Source organism: Anthonomus grandis, chromosome 4, assembly GCF_022605725.1.
Source record: "Anthonomus grandis grandis chromosome 4, icAntGran1.3, whole genome shotgun sequence".
Lineage (NCBI taxonomy): Eukaryota > Metazoa > Arthropoda > Insecta > Coleoptera > Curculionidae > Anthonomus > Anthonomus grandis.
This window is the reverse complement of record NC_065549.1, coordinates 884163-908952: the sequence shown is the minus strand read 5'-3', so window position 1 is coordinate 908952 and position 24790 is coordinate 884163. Positions and strand designations below refer to the sequence as shown.

General features: G+C 28.8%; 1 protein-coding gene across 1 annotated transcript in view; it reads left to right on the top strand.

The window, feature by feature from the left end:
* LOC126734913 (protein madd-4) overlaps positions 1-24790 on the top strand; it is a 531919-nt gene that overhangs the window by 201977 nt on the left and 305152 nt on the right. Inside the window, exon 3 of the mRNA XM_050438751.1 lies at positions 21196-21296. Within this exon, the coding sequence (XP_050294708.1) occupies positions 21264-21296 (33 nt within the window). The 5' untranslated portion in view covers positions 21196-21263. The remainder of the gene's footprint in view (positions 1-21195; positions 21297-24790) is intronic.

Here is a 24790-nt window from a genome sequence, read left to right as displayed (position 1 = left end):
CCAAACAATAATTGATAAGTACCTCTCACTGGAAAGTGTAGACAGCTCTTTAATTTTTTCTCTCAAATACAAGACCTCTGTAGATCCATTTAACTTGGGTAATTTAACCTTAGTATAGTAGAAGATTTTTTTAAAATTACACTTTTTATAAGGTTATGTATATGCAGGTTGACAAATGACAGATAACTCACTATCATGGGAGCTTACTGACAGCATATCGAACCGCGGATTGCCAAATAATTAACGAAAAATTTCCTGCTTTGCACTGAAACCAGAATATGTATTTATAAAGTTGAGGAGTTAAATACTGTAAAATGGCTTCTGAAATTTGTAAAAACAAACTGTGGTTCAAAGTGCTGTATATAAGTAGCCTTCTTGGCCTTGTAAGTTGGCAAATGCAGTAGATGAAAGAAATGAAACCTGGCTTTAACTGTTTGGAAGATGGACTAATTATTTCCCATTTACTGGACAAACGACACTGATTCGAAATAATTTGTTTCTTATTGATAAGTGAATATCTTGCGTTCTAACAGTCGAAATTTAGAAATTATTGATTAATGCACTACTTTGAAGACTTTTTTAGTCTCTTTTGACAAAATTTCCAAAACCCACTCAGAAAAGGTCAAGATAATGAAATTCTTGTTCCAGGAGTGCCTGTAAGAAATAAAATAATTTGTCTCCTATTAATAAGCAAATATCTCGGGTTTTAGTAATCACAATTTAGAAATTATTGATTTATGGAATACTATAGAGACTTTTTTCGTTTTCTGTGAGAAAAAATCCAAAATCCACTAAGAAAACGTCAAGTTAATGAAATTGTTGTTCCAGGAGTGCCTGTAAGAAATAAAGTAATTTGTCTCCTATTGATAAGCAATTATCTCGTGTTTTAGTCATCAAAATTTAGAAATTACTGATTTATGGAATACTATAGAGACTTTTTTCGTTTTCTGTGAGAAAAAATCCAAAATCCACTCACAAAAAGTCAAGATAATAGAATTGAAAGGAACTAAATAATTTGTCATTATTGATAAGTAAATATCTAAAACCCAGCAGTCGAATTTTAGGAATTATTGATATATGCACTACTCTGAAGACTTTTTTAGTCTTTTTTAAAGAAACGACTAAAATCCATCTACTAAGAACTCGACTAAGGAAGAAAATTAATTATCTCTAATTGTTAAGTAAATATCTTATATTTTGATGACACCATACATGACACCTGTTAAGTTTAGGGTTAACTGTTTAAGTGTGATATAGTCATATATAAAAAAAAATAACAAGAAATGAGTAGCGTAGAATCTGAATCATCTAAAATTATTTAAAATATTTGGAAAATATAGAAAAATTACTTGAAATATCTGAAATGAAGCTGGATATTACTTCTTAAGTAAACTGGAACCTGTAAAAAAACATTTTAAAACATCTAATGGAAAATCTTTGTAAGTCCAGATAAAGTTTTATTAAATTGTTTTGCTAGGAAACAATTATAAATATTTTTTTGTCAATACCTCACAGAAAACTCCAGTAAGTTAACTTAAAAATTGAAAAAAACTAAATAGCCAAAAAAAAATTCCTATAGAAAGCCTATAAAAAATTATATATTATAGTTCCTAAAAAAAAACCTGTCATTTGGTTAAGGTTCCAAGCATTCCAGAAAATTATTTTCTTAAAAAAAATAAAAAGTCCTTTGAACCATTTTCCAGAAGAAATCCAGAAGTTTCATTTCTTCATCAATTCAAAATCCATAAAAAATCAGATTCAAAGGTCAATTTCTATAACTTGACAAAACCCTTTTTAAGAAACGATATGATTTTATTAATAGTTCTCAAATGATTTTGAAAAAATGTTTTTTAATTAAGATTGAAAAATGACAAGGTCAAACCAGCACCTAATTCTTGGGAATAAAGTTTTCAGGGACAAATTGCTCATACAGGGTCCGGCAAAATGATCTTCCACATGTTGATTTTTAATAAAAACGTCAATGTAAATGCTATTTATATTTTATTTTTATGAACTAAAAATATATGGTGTGCCATTTTGTTTTTATTAAGTTTTGAAAATTACAGAGTCCAAGTGGCGACCATTTCTTTCGACACACATCGAAGCTGATTTCTGAAAGTTTCCATTACTCGAGCAGTAATTTGAGGCGATATTCCTGTAATTTCTTGGCGTATTGCTGTTTTCAATTCATTAATGGTTCGGGGTTGATGTTGGAAAACCTTTTCTTTCAGGTAGCCCCAAAGGAAAAAGTCGCATGGGGCAAGATCAGGTAAACGTGCAGGCCACTCAACGTCTCCACGTAACGAGATTACGCGTCCTGGAAATATTTCCCTTAATAGGTCTATTGTCCTTCTTGGCGTATGAGCTGTAGCCCCATCCTGTTGAAACAACACATCCGGATGTTCAAGTTCCCTAAGTTTTGGTTCCAAAAAATTACGTGGCATGGCGACATATCGATCAGCAGTTACGGTAACCGTTACCCCTCCTTCTTTAAAAAAATAGAGACCCCAAACATCAAAAGAACCAACAGCACACCAAACGGTAACACGTTGGCTGTAAAGTGGCCTTTCATGGAGCTGCCGCGGATTTTCTGGTGCCCAGTAGCAAAAATTCTGCTTGTTCACACAGCCAGACAAATGGAAATGAGCCTCGTCACTCGTTATTAAAAGCGCATTTTGTTGGACGTTTTGAAGAATATCATTGGAACATTCTCCGCGATTTTCCCAGTCCCGTTCACTAAGTTCTTGCACGATCATCATTTTGTATGGGTGGAACTTTTATAGGCAGTTTGTGGACCTTTTAATAAAAAAAAAAACATTTTGCTCAAAAAAATTATTTTTTCAAAATTTTTGAGTTTTTTGGAAAATCCCTGAAATAGGTGTCCAATCAATTTAATTGAAGAATTTATATAAAAAATTTCAAACGTCTACGTTGTCTAGTTTTCGAGTTATAGGCAGTTTGTGGATTTATTAATTAAAAAAAATCATTTTCCTCAAAAAATTATTTTTTCAAAATTTTTGAGTTTTTTTGAAAAACCTTGAAATAGGTGTCTAATCAGTTTAATTGAAAAAATTATACAAAAAATGTCAAACGTCTACGTTGTCTAGTTTTCGAGTTATAGGCAATTTATGGATTTATTAATTAAAAAAAATAATTTTCTTCAAAAAATTATTTTTTCAAAATTTTTGAGTTTTTTTGAAAAACCTTGAAATAAGTGTCCAATCAATTTAATTGAAGAATTTATATAAAAAATTTCAAACGTCTACGTTGTCTGGTTTTCGAGTTATAGACAGTTTGTGGACCTTTTAATAAAAAAAATCATTTTCCTCAAAAAAATTATTTTTTCAAAATTTTTGAGTTTTTTTGAAAAACCCTGAAATAGGTGTCCAATCAATTTAATTGAAGAATTTATATAAACAATTTCAAACGTCTACGTTGTCTGGTTTTCGAGTTATAGACAGTTTGTGGACCTTTTAATAAAAAAAATCATTTTCCTCAAAAAAATTATTTTTTCAAAATTTTTGAGTTTTTTTGAAAAACCCTGAAATAGGTGTCCAATCAATTTAATTGAAGAATTTATATAAAAAATTTCAAACGTCTACGTTGTCTGGTTTTCGAGTTATAGACAGTTTGTGGACCTTTTAATAAAAAAAATCATTTTCCTCAAAAAAATTATTTTTTCAAAATTTTTGAGTTTTTTGGAAAAACCCTGAAATAGGTGTCCAATCAATTTAATTGAAGAATTTATATAAAAAATTTCAAACGTCTACGTTGTCTGGTTTTCGAGTTATAGACAGTTTGTGGACCTTTTAATAAAAAAAATCATTTTCCTCAAAAAAATTATTTTTTCAAAATTTTGAGTTTTTTTGAAAAACCTTGAAATAGGTGTCTAATTAGTTTAATTGAAAAAATTATATAAAAATGTCAAACGTCTACGTTGTCTAGTTTTCGAGTTATAGGCAATTTGTTATTTATTAATTAAAAAAAATAATTTTCTTCAAAAAATTATTTTTTCAAAATTTTTGAGTTTTTTTGAAAAACCTTGAAATAAGTGTCCAATCAATTTAATTGAAGAATTTATATAAAAAATTTCAAACTTCTACGTTGTCTGGTTTTCGAGTTATAGACAGTTTGTGGACCTTTTAATAAAAAAAATCATTTTCCTCAAAAAAATTATTTTTTCAAAATTTTTGAGTTTTTTTGAAAAACCCTGAAATAGGTGTCCAATCAATTTAATTGAAGAATTTATATAAAAAATTTCAAACGTCTACGTTGTCTGGTTTTCGAGTTATAGACAGTTTGTGGACCTTTTAATAAAAAAAATCATTTTCCTCAAAAAAATTATTTTTTCAAAATTTTTGAGTTTTTTGGAAAAACCCTGAAATAGGTGTCCAATCAATTTAATTGAAGAATTTATATAAAAAATTTCAAACGTCTACGTTGTCTGGTTTTCGAGTTATAGACAGTTTGTGGACCTTTTAATAAAAAAAATCATTTTCCTCAAAAAAATTATTTTTTCAAAATTTTTGAGTTTTTTTGGAAAACCTTGAAATAGGTGTCTAATCAGTTTAATTGAAAAAATTATATAAAAAATGTCAAACGTCTACGTTGTCTAGTTTTCGAGTTATAGGCAATTTGTGGATTTATTAATTAAAAAAAATAATTTTTTTCAAAAAATTATTTTTTCAAAATTTTTGAGTTTTTTTGAAAAACCTTGAAATAAGTGTCCAATCAATTTAATTGAAAAACTTATATAAAAAATTTCAAACTTCTACGTTGTCTGGTTTTCGAGTTATAGACAGTTTGTGGACCTTTTAATAAAAAAAATCATTTTCCTCAAAAAAATTATTTTTTCAAAATTTTTGAGTTTTTTTGAAAAACCTTGAAATAGGTGTCTAATTAGTTTAATTGAAAAAATTATATAAAAAATGTCAAACGTCTACGTTGTCTAGTTTTCGAGTTATAGGCAATTTGTTATTTATTAATTAAAAAAAATAATTTTTTTCAAAAAATTATTTTTTCAAAATTTTTGAGTTTTTTTGAAAAACCTTGAAATAAGTGTCCAATCAATTTAATTGAAAAACTTATATAAAAAATTTCAAACTTCTACGTTGTCTGGTTTTCGAGTTATAGACAGTTTGTGGACCTTTTAATAAAAAAAATCATTTTCCTCAAAAAAATTATTTTTTCAAAATTTTTGAGTTTTTTGGAAAAACCCTAAAATAGGTGTCCAATCAATTTAATTGAAGAATTTATATAAAAAATTTCAAACGTCTACGTTGTCTGGTTTTCGAGTTATAGACAGTTTGTGGACCTTTTAATAAAAAAAATCATTTTCCTCAAAAAAATGATTTTTTCAAAATTTTTGAGTTTTTTTGAAAAACCTTGAAATAGGTGTCTAATAAGTTTAATTGAAAAAATTATATAAAAAATGTCAAACGTCTACGTTGTCTAGTTTTCGAGTTATAGGCAATTTGTGGATTTATTAATTAAAAAAAATAATTTTCTTCAAAAAATTATTTTTTCAAAATTTTTGAGTTTTTTTGAAAAACCTTAAAATAAGTGTCCAATCAATTTAATTGAAGAACTTATATAAAAATTTCAAACTTCTACGTTGTTTGGTTTTCGAGTTATAGACAGTTTGTGGACCTTTTAATAAAAAAAATCATTTTCCTCAAAAAAATTATTTTTTTAAAATTTTTGAGTTTTTTGGAAAAACCCTAAAATAGGTGTCCAATCAATTTAATCGAAGAATTTATATAAAAAATTTCAAACGTCTACGTTGTCTGGTTTTCGAGTTATAGACAGTTTGTGGACCTTTTAATAAAAAAAAATCATTTTCTTCAAAAAAATTATTTTTTCAAAATTTTTGAGTTTTTTTGGAAAACCTTGAAATAGGTGTCTAATCAATTTAATTGAAAAAATTATATAAAAAATGTCAAACGTCTACGTTGTCTAGTTTTCGAGTTATAGGCAATTTATGGATTTATTAATTAAAAAAAATAATTTTCTTCAAAAAATTATTTTTTTAAAATTTTTGAGTTTTTTTGAAAAACCTTGAAATAAGTGTCCAATCAATTTAATTGAAGAATTTATATAAAAAATTTCAAACGTCTACGTTGTCTGGTTTTCGAGTTATAGACAGTTTGTGGACCTTTTAATAAAAAAAATCATTTTCCTCAAAAAAATTATTTTTTCAAAATTTTTGAGTTTTTTGGAAAAACCCTGAAATAGGTGTCCAATCAATTTAATTGAAGAATTTATATAAAAAATTTCAAACGTCTACGTTGTCTGGTTTTCGAGTTATAGACAGTTTGTGGACCTTTTAATAAAAAAAACATTTTCCTCAAAAAAATTATTTTTTCAAAATTTTTGAGTTTTTTTGAAAAACCTTGAAATAGGTGTCTAATTAGTTTAATTGAAAAAATTATATAAAAATGTCAAACGTCTACGTTGTCTAGTTTTCGAGTTATAGGCAATTTGTGGATTTATTAATTAAAAAAAATAATTTTCTTCAAAAAATTATTTTTTTAAAATTTTTGAGTTTTTTTGAAAAACCTTGAAATAAGTGTCCAATCAATTTAATTGAAGAATTTATATAAAAAATTTCAAACGTCTACGTTGTCTAGTTTTCGAGTTATAGGCAATTTGTTATTTATTAATTAAAAAAAATAATTTTCTTCAAAAAATTATTTTTTCAAAATTTTTGAGTTTTTTTGAAAAACCTTGAAATAAGTGTCCAGTCAATTTAATTGAAGAATTTATATAAAAAATTTCAAACTTCTACGTTGTCTGGTTTTCGAGTTATAGACAGTTTGTGGACCTTCTAATAAAAAAAATCATTTTCCTCAAAGAAATATTTTTTCAAAATTTTTGAGTTTTTTGGAAAAACCCTGAAATAGGTGTTCAATCAATTTAATTGAAGAATTTATATAAAAAATTTCAAACGTCTACGTTTTCTGGTTTTCGAGTTATAGACAGTTTGTGGACCTTCTAATAAAAAAAATCATTTTCCTCAAAAAAATTATTTTTTCAAAATTTTTGAATTTTTTTGAAAAACCTTGAAATAGGTGTCTAATCAGTTTAATTGAAAAAATTATATAAAAAATGTCAAACGTCTACGTTGTCTAGTTTTCGAGTTATAGGCAATTTGTGGATTTATTAATTAAAAAAAATAATTTTCTTCAAAAAATTATTTTTTCAAAATTTTTGAGTTTTTTTGAAAAACCTTGAAATAAGTGTCCAATCAATTTAATTGAAGAATTTATATAAAAAATTTCAAACGTCTACGTTGTCTGGTTTTCGAGTTATAGACCGTTTGTGGACCTTTTAATAAAAAAAATCATTTTCCTCAAAAAAATTATTTTTTCAAAATTTTTGAGTTTTTTTGAAAAACCTTGAAATAGGTGTCTAATTAGTTTAATTGAAAAAATTATATAAAAAATGTCAAACGTCTACGTTGTCTAGTTTTCGAGTTATAGGCAATTTGTTATTTATTAATTAAAAAAAATAATTTTCAAAAAAAAATTATTTTTTCAAAATTTTTGAGTTTTTTTGAAAAACCTTGAAATAAGTGTCCAATCAATTTAATTGAAGAATTTATATAAAAAATTTCAAACTTCTACGTTGTCTGGTTTTCGAGTTATAGACAGTTTAGGACCTTCTAATAAAAAAAATCATTTTCCTCAAAAAAATATTTTTTCAAAATTTTTGAGTTTTTTGGAAAAACCCTGAAATAGGTGTCAATCAATTTAATTGAAGAATTTATATAAAAAATTTCAAACGTCTACGTTGTCTGGTTTTCGAGTTATAGACAGTTTGTGGACCTTTTAATAAAAAAAATCATTTTCCTCAAAAAAATGATTTTTTCAAAATTTTTGAGTTTTTTTGGAAAACCTTGAAATAGGTGTCTAATCAGTTTAATTGAAAAAATTATATAAAAAATGTCAAACGTCTACGTTGTCTAGTTTTCGAGTTATAGGCAATTTGTGGATTTATTAATTAAAAAAAATAATTTTCTTCAAAAAATTATTTTTTCAAAATTTTTGAGTTTTTTTGAAAAACCTTGAAATAAGTGTCCAATCAATTTAGTTGAAGAATTTATATAAAAAATTTCAAACGTCTACGTTGTCTGGTTTTCGAGTTATAGACAGTTTGATAGTTTGGCAAGGCGCGCGCAGCCAACCGACTACGCTAAGCTGGCTCCCTCTTTAGTGATTCGGGCTCAGTGGCGGCGCAAAATGTGGGAGATCATTTTGCCGCACCCTGTATATTTGAAACTAAAATAGTCAGAAATCTTAAAATTAAAATATACACTCCTCTAATAAATTTATGTGACATATGTTTTAGAATATTTGCTAAAGTTTTTTAAAAGTGAAGCAAATTGCCTCGGAAATTAAAAAAAAAATAAAATTCCCTGTGAAAAATTGCTTATATCCTTAATAAAATCCAAATGATAAAAATATTTTTTTGAAGATTACCATAAATTGCTCCAGGGTGAAGTACCATTATGCAGAGCAATTTTTTTTAAATTTTTTACCATTTTATGGACATTTTGTGATAATATCATTTTTTCGTTGATAATGGTTTAATAACCGAAACGCTTTGGGATTCTTGAAATAAAGATTGTGAAGTAAACCCTTTGCATATTTTTTTGAAGGCATTTAAAACATAATTTTTTCATGTTCAAAGTAATTCATGTTCATTTTCCCAAGATCTGGACCAAAAATATTCGAAGTTATTTTCCAAGGAATTGGTTGCTATTTCAAGAAAAAAAAAAGACCTGAATAATGGAATATAAATTCTTATATTTAAATAAAGAAAACTGCATCGATAATATTACTCAATAAATATATATGAAAAATATAATAAGCTATATAAAGCGAGTAATTTCATGAAAAAAAAAGCCCCGAAGTAAAATAATCGAGTACATCCATGATAAATCTGGTCTTTTAAGTTCGCGGTCACAGTATAATGGCCACATAATGATCATTATGGCTTGCCAACAATGTGGGTGTTCTGTTAACTTCTTTTCTGTTTTTGTTTTTTTAATATGCAGGGTAATTTAGGAGAAAATGTCAATTGTTCAGGTGCGTGTTTAGGACCTAAACATAAATATAAAAAATGATACAAATATGGGTCCGCAAGTACATACTTCGTTTCCGAAATATAAGGTGTTAAGCTTTTTATTTATTTTTTGCTATTTTTTAAATAAAATCTATGATAACGGAAATATTGAACATTTTATAATTTTAAATAAGAACGCATTTCATTTTTTAAAAATGTTTTTTTTTAATTAAATACACATAAGAATCCTATGCAGTGTAAGTGGCTTTGTAATATAATATATATGTATTACTAAGTTACTCTTTGTCCTATTAGATAATTATCATTATACACTTAAAATTATAATTTCATTTATATAATTATGAAATAAATATTGCTTAATACATATATGTTAACATTGCATACATAACATACATATATGACAATAAATAAAAAAAAATACATTATTTAAAAATATAGTTCAGGGTCGTATTAAAAAGTTGTGATCGTTTAAAACAGTGAAAAGACCTGTAGGTGACGCTTCCTACAAGTAAGAGCCGTACTTAGATTCTATTTCGTCATATCATAAAACCTCCGGATACCACTAGTATTTATATTATCATAGATTTTATTTAAAAAATAGAAAAATTAAATAAAAACTTTTTCACTCTGTACTTCGGTAATAAAAACGTTGCTAACTTATTTTTTTTTAGACTCTTATGTTTTTTTAAGACCTAAATACGTACCTAAAATATTAACATTTTTTCATAAATCAACCTCTAGGCATCACTGGTGAGAGTTCCTAAAAAGAATCCAATTTTCGTGGTTTAAAATAAAAATTACACTAAAATATCTACATAATTTAAAAAAAAGCACAAACAATTATGGTTTTTTTTGCAAGGATTTTGTTTCTAGCTAATGCTTTCCATGTTGCATTTGCCAGTTTGGGTTTAAACTGAATTAATTCCGCGTGGAATAAACAAACAGCGACCGTTTTGATATTTCCAGACGATCTGCCCCGTTATTGTTGATTTACTAAAAATAACTCCCAAATTTTATTTATTTTTTTAAAATAATTTATTCATTTATATTAAAGCCCTCTGGTTAAGCGATAATATTTTACAAAAAAATAAGAGTCAATGACCATACAGATCCCTCCTGAAACCTCTTATTCAAAGAACGCCCACCCACTCCAACTAACTCTTTACACAAGAAATTTATGACACGTTTTCCCACTTAAAGTTTCGCCTCTTTTTTTTTGTCGCGGTATAATATACTTAAACTTCAGTAACTCCGTCGATATTCCAAACACCGTCGAAGTTGGATAACTCGCTGCGCCCGTGCATTTTAGATCATTTCAAACTTTAACCTGATGCTACTTTAAAACGACCCGTTGTATCGTGACACTATATTATTATGTCGGCCGAACTTTTAAAACTTCCAGGAAGAAACAAAGACGTGGAGTGGTTTGATTTTAAAAAACGTAAGTCGATATTTTCGTGAAAAGGGTTGTAACTAAAGAAAGACTGTTTATTTCCCAATTATTTTATATAAGAACATTTATTGTACCTTAAAGACTTTTCGAGTTAGAGACGATTTTGTTAGCAAAGGTCTAAGGGCCCTCAATAATATTTACAGGGTATATCTAACTTCTTAATATATTTTCATAATTTTTTTACACTAAATAAAAAGATTTTCGTGCATGATTTTAAGGGTGAAAACTTCGTTCTAAGTTAAGGATTTATGCGTTAGTTTCTTTAAGTTATCAATATTTTCTGCAAAAATATTGTTTTTTATTAACATAACCCATACACCCTCCCACCCACCCCAAACATTTGCTTAGTAAGAAATCCTTTGAAGAATCAATGTTTTTCGTCCATAATATCCAATCTAATAGCACTGTTTTTATATTAAATATCTATTAATATACATATAAATAAATATATTAAATTTAAATAAGCAAACTGTGGTAATAAATTGGATATTAACAACGAAACCAGCTAATATTTTGGAAATCCTAGCTCTGATAGTAACTGAGATATCGGATTTTTGATGCCCATTTTTGCCCAAAAAAACAAGGTCGAAAAATGACTTTTTCCGAATTTTCAAAGTGCTGTCATTCAGTTAGTTCTGCTCGAATCTCGTTATAACTCGGTATTTTCGTAATGTAGGTGGTCTAAAGAAGACGCTGGTATAGTTGGTTCGAATTCGAAAAAAAAAAATTTTTGTGAAAAAAATCGATACGGGGGGGTATACCCGAAAAACGAAAAAACCCAAACTTTGGAGGTCGATATCTCGGCTTCTACTGGTCGGATCCGGAAAATTCTAACGGTTTTGTCTTAGTTTCGTCTTTCTGAATCCAACGAGGCCATCCGCAAGGTCGTAGCTCTGATAGTAGCTGAGATATTGCATTTTTGGAGCTCATTTTTGGCCTCAAAAACGAGGTCGAAAAATGACTTTTTCCGAATTTTCAAAGTGCTGTCATTCAGTTAGTTCTGCTCGAATCTCGTTATAGCCCGGTGTTTTCATAATGCAGGTGGTCTAAAGAAGATGCTGGTATAGTTAGTTCGATTTCGAAAAAAAAAATTTTGGTGAAAAAAATCGATACGGGGGGGTATACCCGAAAAACAAAAAAACCCAAACTTTGGAGGTCGATATCTCTGCTTCTACTGCTCCGATCTGGAAAATTCTAACGGTTTTGTCTTAGTTTCGTGTTTCTGAATCCAACGAGACCATCCGCAAGGTCGTAGCTCTGATAGTAACTGAGATATCGCATTTTTGATGCCCATTTTTGGCCTAAAAAACAAGGTCGAAAAATGACTTTTTCCGAATTTTCAAAGTGCTGTCATTCAGTTAGTTCTGCTCGAATCTGGTTATAACCTGGTGTTTTCGTAATGTAGGTGGTCTAAAGAAGACGCTGGTATAGTTAGTTCAAATTCGAAAAAAAAAATTTTTGGTGAAAAAAATCGATACGGGGGGGTATACCCGAAAAACGAAAAAACCCAAACTTTGGAGGTCGATATCTCGGCTTCTATGAGAGCTATTGGGAAAATTCCAACGGTTTTGTCTTAGTTTCGTCTTTCTGAATCCAACGAGACCATCCGCAAGGTCGTAGCTCTGATAGTAGCTGAGCTATCGCATTTTTGGAGCCCATTTTTGGCCTCAAAAACGAGGTCTAAAAATGACTTTTTCCGAATTTTCAAAGTGCTGTCATTCAGTTAGTTCTGCTCGAATTTCGTTATAACCCGGTGTTTTCGTAATGTAGGTGGTCTAAAAAAGACGCTGGTATAGTTAGTTCGATTTCGAAAAAAAAAATTTTTGGTGAAAAAAATCGATACGGGGGGGTATACCCGAAAAATGAAAAAACCCAAATTTTGAAGGCCGATATCTCGACTTCTATGGGAGCTATTGGGAAAATTCTAACAATTTTGTCTTAGATTCGTCATTCTGAATCCAACGAGACCATCCGCAAGATCGTAGCTCTTACGATAGCCGAGATATGGCATTTTTGATGCCCATTTTTGGCCTCAAAAACGGACGTCGAAAACGACTTTTTCAGGATTTTCAAAGTGCTCTCATTCCCTTAGTTCTGCTCGGATCCTGTTATAACCCGGTGTTTTCGTAATCTAGGTGTCCCAAATAACACGCTGGTATACTTAGTTTGATTTCGAAAAAATTCAATTTTTGGTGAAAAAATTCGATACGGGGGGGTATACCCGAAAAATTAAAAAACCCAAACTTTGAAGGTCGATATCTCGGCTTCTATGGGAGCTATCGGGAAAATTCCAACGGTTTTGTCTTAGTTTCGTCATTCTGAATCCAACGAGACCATCCGCAAGGTCGTAGCTCTTACGATAGCCGAGATATGGCATTTTTGATGCCCATTTTTGGCCTCAAAAACGGACGTCGAAAACGACTTTTTCAGGATTTTCAAAGTGCTCTCATTCCCTTAGTTCTGCTCGGATCCTGTTATAACCCGGTGTTTTCGTAATCTAGGTGTCCCAAATAACACGCTGGTATACTTAGTTTGATTTCGAAAAAAATCAATTTTTGGTGAAAAAATTCGATACGGGGGGGTATACCCGAAAAATGAAAAAACCCAAACTTTGAAGGTCGATATCTCGGCTTCTATGGGAGCTATCGGGAAAATTCCAACGGTTTTGTCTTAGTTTCGTCATTCTGAATCCAACGAAACCATCCGCAAGGTCGTAGCTCTTACGATAGCCGAGATATGGCATTTTTGATGCCCATTTTTGGCCTCAAAAACGGACGTCGAAAACGACTTTTTCAGGATTTTCAAAGTGCTCTCATTCCCTTAGTTCTGCTCGGATCCTGTTATAACCCGGTGTTTTCGTAATCTAGGTGTCCCAAATAACACGCTGGTATACTTAGTTTGATTTCGAAAAAAATCAATTTTTGGTGAAAAAATTCGATACGGGGGGGTATACCCGAGAAATGAAAAAACCCAAACTTTGAAGGTCGATATCTCGGCTTCTATAGGAGCTATCGGGAAAATTCCAACGGTTTTGTCTTAGTTTTGTCATTCTGAATCCAACGAGACCATCCGCAAGGTCGTAGCTCTTACGATAGCCGAGATATGGCATTTTTGATGCCCATTTTTGGCCTCAAAAACGGACGTCGAAAACGACTTTTTCCGAATTTTCAAAGTGCTGTCATTCAGTTAGTTCTGCTCGAATCTTGTTATAACCCGGTGTTTTCGTAATGTAAGTGGTCTAAAAAAGACGCTGGTATAGTTAGTTCGATTTCGAAAAAAAAAAATTTGTGAAAAAAATCGATACGGGGGGGTATACCCGAAAAACGAAAAAACCCAAACTTTGGAGGTCGATATCTCTGCTTCTACTACTCCGATCTGGAAAATTCTAACAATTTTGTCTTAGTTTCGTCTTTCTGAATCCAACGAGACCATCGGTAAGGTCGTAGCTCTGATAATAGCTGAGATATCGCATTTTTGGAGCCCATTTTTGGCCTCAAAAACGAGGTCGAAAAATGACTTTTTCCGAATTTTCAAAGTGCTGTCATTCAGTTATTTCTGCTCGAATCTCGTTATAACCCGGTGTTTTCGTAACGTAGGTGGTCTAAAGAAGACGCTGGTATAGTTAGTTCGAATTCAAAAAAAAAAAATATTTTGTGAAAAAAATCGATACGGTGGGGTATACCCGAAAAACGAAAAAACCCAAACTTTGGAGGTCGATATCTCGGCTTCTGCTAGTCCGATCTGGAAAATTCTAACGGTTTTGTCTTAGTTTCGTCTTTCTGAATCCAACGAGACCATCGGTAAGGTCGTAGCTTCTATGATAGCCGAGAAAACCTAAAAAAAACTCAAGAATACAAATTTGCTCAAAACTAAGTAAGTATTTAACAAATAAAATTTATTTAGAAAGATTCAATCCTGTACTTTTTGTTATTTAATAATATTGACGATAAACCCCTTACTATTATTTAAAATTTTTTTTCGAAGTAAGATGAAAGTAGGACATTTAGAACATACATACGTATAAAAAAAAATTCATACTTTTTGTTGAAGAATCGCACTGGAAACAAACTTTCCAGTGCGATCGGTAGTCGGAATTTCTGGCTAAGGTTTTATCATAATATTGACAGGACATTTTTAGGAATAACTCAGGAACCACTCAAAATATTTTCATAATTTATTCACACTAAATAAAAAACTACACTAAAGCTCTTGTGTATGATTTTAAGGCTAAAACTTCATTCTAAGTTAAGGGCTTGGCCATAAATTTCTTTATCAATCTTTCAGTACCCTAACTATTAATTCCATCTATGAAAAAAAATCAAAATGAGACTTTAAAGCACGAAATGTCCTTCTTGGCCAGAACTCTCAGGTTGCAGAAAGTTAAAAATCGATTTACCGGAATCCCGTGACGTTATAGGAATATCCGATTGTCGAATTATATTAGCGATTCAGCGCAGGTTACACGAGATAACGAAAACTTTTTCAGTTACGAGTTACACGTTTTAAGTTGTAACGCGGATCTTGTTTGTTGTAGATCCGGTTCGACGAGTTCGTTTCCGGAAAGAAAATTGGATTTTATTTTGCGAGTTAATAAATTATAAATCAGGTTATCTCACTATGGATTTCTTCTATTTTTGATGCGTTTAAGTGTATGAGATAAGCGCGTCGAATTCTATTCATTAGCGAGGAAATTATTTCGGTTTTATAGTTTCGTCTGAGACAAAAATCGTAAAACGTTTATGGCCAACTCGTAATTTTATTGTAAACATGTTTATTTTTTATTTTCGATCATAAATTGCTTGATGAATTAAAACGCGTTATTAGGATTGGAGCGGATTGTTCGAGGGATATACTGCCAAGTTCTAATGATACTTTTTTTGTAGTTTGTGTGTTTTACGTTTCAGACTACAAGGAAGTACCTGAGGATGATTGTAAGAGTCAAGAGGTTAAAGTAATTGAGGCATTTTCTTTCAGGCGCTATTTTTTAAACATTTTGAATTTATTGGGGATTTTGCTATTCAATCTATACAGTGATGTGGAAGAAACATTCTTAAACACATATTACGTATGGACGAAGTGTGATAAAATAGTTTCAGAAATATCCAAATGTCACAGATCATTCCCTGCAATTATTGTATTTATTTATTCTAATCAATTTTGAAGTTGAAGGTTTCTGTAGAATCATTGTCATCATTGATCACCCTTTGTCTCTTAAGCAAGTCATTTGTAGTAAATTATTTAAAGTTAAATGAAAAGAGACGTGTACGGGAGATTCCTGATTACTTATTATATTTTTAATTTCCGTTAGAGCCCATAAATTATAACAACTTTTTTACTACGTTTAGAGTCCAATAATAATGGACTGTATTCTACAATTACATAAGGCAGATCGGTGAACAAAACCAAAACAACTTAATTTTTTGCATATTTTTATTAAAAATTTAAGAAAAAGTTATTTCAAACAATAAGTGTAAATTAATTTTTAGTTTGTATCAAATTAATGTTTCTTTATCTTTATACAAATTATTTTTATGAATTAATTCATTATTTTAAAATTAGATTAAATTTTTTTTTCCTTCTTGCAAAATGTTAAATTTCTTTATTAAATGTACATGTTTAGGTATTGATTTAATAATAAGCTTTGTTAAATCAACATTTGAGGAAATACTATGGAAATAATTGCAAGTTTGGAACTTTTCTTATTTAATACAACGGGAAAATTACGATTCTTAGTTATGTATGTCCTTAACGTTTTAGTTCCCTTTATACTACTCCTATTATAAAGTATTTTTTTTAATTAAACTGGGTAATAAAAAAATCTTTCCTTTCCTTAGATATTACATAATACATTTCAAATTATTAAATAGAATGCATAATTTAAATTTATACGAAGAACTATTATTTTTATAGGCTTAAAAGGACTATAATACGAAAAATATAAATATAAATTTGTTTGATAAATGCACTTAATTTCCCTTAATATTATTTAAAATTTTACTAAATATTTCTAAAAATGGTCTACTTTTTGTAATTTTAGTCTTACTGAGAATTTAAGGCATTTAATTTTTTTTAAAGTTTAACGTATTTTACAGAAACCCAAAAAAATTAACTAAAGCTGTGCATAACTTAAATGAAGATGAATAGCATATGCTTTTATTTTTATTTTTTATTTAAAAAATTGCTTATAATTCAGACGACATAAATAAAAACAATTTTAGTGTAAAATACGCAAAATGAAAACCGTGCATAACTTAAATGGTTGCGAAAAGCCTTTTGCTTATATTCAAAAGTTCCTATAATTCAACTATTTATAAATTAAATTAAATCAATATTAGAGTAAAATCGTTATTAGATCTAAAATATATAGTTTTTCTCAATTTTCTCAACTTCTAATATAAATAAAGTTAAATCGCTTTTACGTGAATATACTCTCTTATATTTTATTTGAAACATTTCCCTATAAGAGTTTTAGTTTTTTTATAACCTCCACAGTCCCAAGGAATTGTTTTATTTTTTTTTTGTAAAACTTTTAATAAAATAGGTTTATTAAGATTTAAAAAAAGCAAAAAAAAAAATTTACAAAAAAAAATTACTACAGAAAAAAATATGATATGTCCAGTATTTTGAACAATTGGACTTTAGTCTCTAATTATGAGACTCAAAAAAACATTGCCTCTCTGGAGAAATGCATAAATAAAGCTTCCATTTATTTTACACCCCTGAACTATTCATAAAAATAGTTCAGGGGTGTCCAATATTAATGATTATCTTGTAACTGCCATTCCGGATCAAGGTAGACATCTTTTCGACTTTCAAAAACATTTCTTTTCCATTTTACTTCTGCGGTTTTATTTTTTGTTTGCTCCTGGAAAACCTGCTCTCTTATTCTGGATAAGAGAACATTATCATCATCAGACTCCTCTTCAATGGTATCACAAACCGAATCTGCGTCTGCCGGCGCGTCATTTTCATTATCATTTGCTTCAATTAATTCACTGTTTTCGGCGGTGATTTCCTCATCATCATCGCTCAAGTAGAATTTCAGTCACTCTCATTTAGAATCTCTTCAAGATCTTTATCCGTCATTGGTTGCATACCACCTTAAAAAAAAAGACGAAATAATAACAACAATAAAATTTAAAATTTTTGGGTAAAATGTAACTTAAACCAAATACAGTCCCGATAACCAAAATACTGCACAAAATCAAAAGCCGGAGACTCTGTAGAGCGACGTTACATTTTTTGTACGTATATTTGTTGATTTACTAAATAGCAGTCAATTTATTTGATTTTAATCAGTATTTTATTTGATTTGATATTTTTATTATTGATTGACATTTTCTTGCACCTAAAAAATTATCTAAAAAAATCTATTTTGATAATTTAATTGGGAATTTTTGCTTAAAATATTCTCAAATTCCGGCAAAAAAAATATAAATAATTTTTTTAGATTTTTTCCTAAAATCATAACGAAAATTCTCTTGTTGCATAAATTATTTTTTATTCAAGTATTTTCTTCTAAAAAAATAATTTTATATATAATCCTTCCAGGCTCTTGACCTAATTTAGACAGAAATGAGAAAAAAAAAACATTATTCCAGGTACTTGGGAGCATTTTTTTCGTGTATTCCAGGAACAGCAAATAATTTTTCTATTTTTCCAGATTTTGCTCGGTTTTTCTGCTCTTCACGTTTTTTTCGTAAAGTGTAAATTAATTTTTAGTTTGTATCAAATTAATGTTTCTTTATCTATAAGCAAATTATTTTTATGAATTAATTCATTATTTTAAATATTAGATTAAATTTTTTTTTCCTTCTTGCAAAATGTTAAATTTATTTATTAAATGTACATGTTTAGGTATTGATTTAATAATAAGCTTTGTTAAATCAACATTTGAGGAAATACTATGGAAATAATTGCAAGTTTGGGACTTTTCTTATTTAATACAACGGGAAAATTATGATTCTTAATTATGTATGTCCTTAACGTTTTAGTATCCTTTATACTACTCCTATTATAAAGTAAAAGGACTATAATACGAAATATATAAATATAAATTTGTTTGATAAATGCACTTAATTTCCCTTAATATTATTTAAAATTTTACTAAATATTTCTAAAAATGGTCTACTTTTTGTAATTTTAGTCTTACTGAGAATTTAAGGCATTTAATTTTTTTTGAAGTTTAACGTATTTTACAGAAACCCAAAAAAATTAACTAAAGCTGTGCATAACTTAAATGAAGATGAATAGCATTTGCTTTTATTTTTATTTTTTATTTAAAAAATTGCTTATAATTCAGACGACATAAATAAAAACAATTTTAGTGTAAAATACGCAAAATGAAAACCGTGCATAACTTAAATGGTTGCGAAAAGCCTTTTGCTTATATTCAAAAGTTCCTATAATTCAACTATTTATAAATTAAATTAAATCAATATTAGAGTAAAATCGTTAATTAGATCTAAAATATATAGTTTTTCTCAATTTTCTCGAGTTCTAATATAAATAAAGTTAAATCGCTTTTACGTGAATATACTCTCTTATATTTTATTTGAAACATTTCCCTATAAGAGTTTTAGTTTTTTTATAACCTCTTCAGTCCCAAGGAATTGTTTTATTTTTTTTTTTGTAAAACTTTTAATAAAATAGGTTTATTAGGATTTAAAAAAAGCAAAAAAAAAATTACTACAGAAAAAAATATGACATGTCCAGTATTTTGGACAATTGGACTTTAGTCTCTAATTATGAAACTCAAAAAAAACATTGCCTCTCTGGAGAAATGCATAAATAAAGCTTCCATTTATTTTACACCCCTGAACTATTCATAAAAATAGTTCAGGGGTGTCCAATATTAATCTTATAACTGCCATTCCGGATCAAGGTAGACCTCTTCTCGACTTTCAAAAACATTTCTTTTCCATTTTACTTCTGCGGTTTTATTTTTTGTTTGCTCCTGGAAAACCTGCTCTCTTATTCTGGATAAGAGAACATTATCATCATCAGACTCCTCTTCAATGGTATCACAAACCGAATCTGCGTCGTCTCGTCGTCTTCATTATCATTTGCCTCAATTGATTCACTGTTTTCGGCTGTGATTTCCTCATCATCATCGCTCAAGTAGAAGTCACTCTCATTTAGAATCTCTTCAAGATCTTTATCCGTCATTGGTTGCATACCACCTTAAAAAAAAGACGAAATAATAACAACAATAAAATTTAAAATTTTTGGGTAAAAAGTAAAAACTTAAACCAAATACAGTCCCGATAACCAAAATACTGCACAAAATCAAAAGCCGGACATTTTTTGTACGTATGTTTGTTGATTTACTAAATAGCAGTCAATTTATTTGATTTTAATCAGTATTTTATTTAATTTGATATTTTTATTATTGATTGACATTTTCTTGCACCTAAAAAATGATCTAAAAAAATCTATTTTGATAATTGAATTGGGAATTTTTGCTTAAAATATTCTCAAATTCCGGCAAAAAAAATATAAATAATTTTTTTAGATTTTTTCCTAAAATCATAACGAAAATTCTGTTGTTGCATAAATTATTTTTTATTCAAGTATTTGCTTTTAAAAAAATAATTGTATATATAATCCTTCCAGGCTCTTGACCTAATTTAGACAGAAATAAGAAAAAAAAAACATTATTCCAGGTTCTTGGGAGCAATATTTTTCGTGTATTCCAGGAACAGCAAATAATTTTTCTATTTTTCCAGATTTTGCTCGGTTTTTCTGCTCTTCACGTTCTTTCCTCCAGAAAATAAAATTAATTTTTTTTCCAGGCTTTTGACGTAATTTTCCATAAATTAATAAAAAAATCAATTCTTCCAGGCTTTTGAGTTATTTTTAATAACATGCATAGGAATTGATTTTATCGTTTTCTTGGCACTGGTGTAAGTCATTTTAACAATAACAAAATTTAATTTATTGGGGATTTTTCTATTCAATTTATACAGTGATATAGAACACGAATTCTTAAACAAATACTGAGTATCGATGATTAATGAAAAATGTGAGAAAATAATTTTAATAATATGTAAATTTCCGACAAAGATCATTCCTTATAATAAGTGTCAGACCATCATTTTATTTTGTATTAATTTATTTTAGCCAATTAAAGCACTAAAATGCTAATAAATTGCTTATTTATTGGTTGATTTATATGAAACAAAAATTCCTTGCTTTTTCCAGGCAGTTAAACTTTTTTTGTTTGAAAAAATTAGACATTACTTCAACTGCCTGGGATAAGTCAATTAAATAATTTAGTTTTAATACGTAAATTGTATTATGAAAATGACATAAAATTTTCAACATTTCCTTATAAAAAAATCTAAAATGATCAAATTTTGTTAAAAAATAAAGAGGTTTATATATTTTGTATATATTTTGTTAAAAAATAAATACCTGGACACGTGATTTTTAACTTGATTGTAATTTCCTTACTTTTGAATCAGTCGGTGTAAATCCAAAAGTAGTGCTTAGGAAAAACCTAATTTTTCTTTATCGATTTGAAACACAGCACATTAGTTTGAGGCTTTGTGTTTAATAAGTGACTTAACTCCTTTGCCTTGACTTTCTATAATAGTATTCCTGGAATATTCACAAATATTTTAATATTAATATAATTTGTTTTTAATTTCCAGATAACTTATGGCCAAACAAAAGAAACATAAGCTACTTTTGACCAAAGAAGGCACAATCTAATATAACTATGGACAGTTTCCTGTTATTCTGCCTCCTCTTGGTAAGTCCTCCTTTTCCTTTTCACTCAATAATAAACCAAAAAAAAGCCAGCGACCATAGAAACTCCATTTCGGTGGAGGGTTTTACACAGTGCGTTAATTTCGTATGCATGCATCTCGAGCGAAGTTTATGATATTAAAAGTTTTCCTACGGCCGGACAATAATTTAGTTCAATGGGTCCTTCGAGAGTACGCAGAGAAGTTTCCACCGGAGAGTCACGAACCGCAAAATGCCATGAAAGAGTAAAAAAAAAAAATTAAAAATGATGTTGAGGAGGAGTTCGGGTGGATGCAGTTTTTTGGGCTAGTTTGAATGTTTGCGGGTTGAAACCCCCTGAAGGCTTAAAGTTCATTTTAGTTTACGTGTATGTAGAGAAATTGCCCCTCGAATAGTAGGGAAGCTATATAGTGTTGTAGAAAGAAATTTTTAAATAGTTTGTGCAAATAAGGTTACAGTACAAATATGAATTTTTTGTGAAAGGATTTTCTTATTTATTTTACAAAGTGATGTGGGCAGTAAACATGTGGTGGTAAAAATATGAATTTTATTATTTAATTTAAACAGCCATCTGGAAAATGAACTTTGAACGAAATAAATTTTATGATTTTTCTGAAAGGGGATATTTTAGGAGAAAACTTAACTAAAGCCAAGAAAGTTAGAAAAATTGGAATTTGAATCTGACAATTGGAACCCAGATTTTTATGAGAATATTTTCGAAGAAACTTAATTGAGGACTGTTTGACAAGAATGTTTATTAACAGAAAAACAAACCTGGAAATTGAGAAAAAAAAATGGGAACATTTTATTGAAACATCTTTACATAAAGGGCTTTTAATAATATCCCCTCTAAGCTTTGTTGCATTCAAGCAACAGTAAATTAAAAAAAAAATTGAAGTTTGAAGATTTAAAGGTTATTTTAGTTTGCATAAATTTAGTGGAATTACCTTATGTATTAATAAATTTAGGAGTGTACAAATAAGGTTTGTAGTACAAAAATAAATTATTCGAGAAAGGATTTTCTTATTTATCTTACGCAGTGATGTGGGAATCGAATTTGTAAATACAATGTCCAAATGAAAAAATAAATAAGACCATTTTGAATTTTATTGATTTTAAGATTTAATTTAGGCAGGGATCTAGAAAATGATTTTTTCAACAAGTTTTATATAAGTTTTCTTCTAAAATATTCAACGAAAATGGATATTTCTTGGAAAAACTTCTAAAATCAAGAAAGTTAGAGATCTGGAAATTGGAGCCTAGGTTCTTTTGAGAACAACTTTGAAGACTTAAATAATGAGTGCTTCGACAAATGTTAATAAACAGAAAAATAAACCTGGAAATTACAAAAAAATTGAGAACGTTTCAATGTAACCTTCTTTCAGTAATGACTGAACCTTTATGACTTTTTACTACCAAGAAATTTAAAAAAAATTATTTGTTTTTCGACTATCCCTGCTACGTTTTGTTGCATTCAAGCAGTAGTAAATAATAAAAAATAATTTGTAGTGTATATTTGTAGTATATATTTGTAGTATATATTTGTAGTGTATATTTGTAGTATTTTTAGTATTTTTGCAAGTATATGTGTATATATTTCGGTTACCGAACAGATGGAGTGGTCACGTGATCGTTCTGCGCCGGAGTGGTCTAGAGCCTCGATAGGGTTCATGACTTGGGGTTTTATTTAATTTTATTAGTCGACCGGCTTTTGATCGTTTGTGTTCATGTATTAGTATTATTTTCCATGAATATTTTTTATAAATTAGTTTAATATAGTATAAATACATTTACAATAAACTTTTTTAAAAATAAAACTTGTCTGATATATTGGATTTTCCATCCATCAAAAAGGAAAACAAAAATGTTGTTTTTTTAAATAATGTCACCTAGGTAAAAAATAATTTTAATTTTTTACATAATTATAAACATTATGTGTAAAAAATGTATTAAAATAAATCTAGTATTCGTTCCTTTTTTAAATAAGGAACACAGGCCTACTAGCACAGCCTCTAATTTGTTATTCCTTCTTTCATTTCAAAACACATATTTAAAAAAAGATAAAAGCTACTTAAGTAATTCTCAAAACCAGATTATGATCATAAAATTATATTTTATAATTTCCGGGTTCATCAGAAAAAAGCGCTCCTTGAGCGCTCGATTGTTGCTCAGGTATGACAATTTTTATTGGTCTTTACTATTATAGGCAAAGCTTTCAGCGCTCAGGTAACGCTCGGTTCTGGTGAACCTGGCCAATTACACCCTAAATGTTTGACCTGGCACGATTACCTATTCCTTTTCGGTAAACCCCAATATATTAACATAACTTTGCGTAACAAAATACTTAAAAGGGATTATTATATCATTACCTGGCACAACCTCAAAATTGGTTGTATTTTAAAAAAAGCTGCTTAGAAAGCAAAGCTGTACGGTAAAATAATTTAAAATAAGTAGGCATAATTCTCCTCGTCTAAATCTGCCAAGGTTGCATCGATGGGCGGGTCTATATTTCGCGCACATCATTTACTCCATCTGTTCAGTAATCCGACTATAGTACAAATAAGAAAATTTAGGGAAAGAATTTTCTTATTTATCTTACACAGTGATGTGGGCTATGAGTTTTTTAAACATGTACAGCATAATTGAGGCATTAATAATTATAGTGGCCTAACCCACAAAAAGTTGATATTTAGATAAACTCATAAAAAAATTCCCAAATATCCAAAGAATCGACAGAAAAGTGGCCTAACCCATTTTAAACTTTGTACGTATAGATGTCGCCACATGTTTCACTTTAATATTTAAATTATTTTTTCATTTTTAAATATTACACTTTTTTTTTATTTAAATGTTAGGACTATCATTTGTTTACTTACGTTTAGGTTAAAACGTGGCCGTTCTTTTTCTCAGTAAAAGTTATTGTTTTTTTGAAAAAAATTGGGTTGTGTTAGTATGGAGAGTGTGGGTAAGTATTTTTAATTTATTCCGTTACCTGTATTATTATTTTGTTAGAAATTTCCACTTTTACTGATAGTAGCACGGCAAAAATTAAGGTTATTAAAATTTTACTTTATTTAAATGGTTTTTAATGCCGGTTCATAAAACTTTTACTTTTAGTGTTTAGTAGGAAATTCATACATTAACTTAAAAATAGCGTTAATTTGTAAATATTTATTACTTAAAAATGTGTTTATACAACTGCATAAATTGATATATAATTGCATATTAGATATACATAATTGCAATATTAAGATGGCACTCATTTGCGACTATATAACAAATTCAGCGCAATTCTCTATCACTGAATTAAATCACAAGTTTTTAGTATCAGGTCACTCACTCATACCTTCCGTGTGATCAAGATTTTGACGTTGTAGAAAAAGAAAAAAAAATTCATAAAGATGTGTTTATACCGGAGCACTGGATGACTGTTATTAAAGCTGCACGAAAGAGAAAGCCATTTCGGGTAATTGAAATGGAAAAAAAACATTTTTTTCC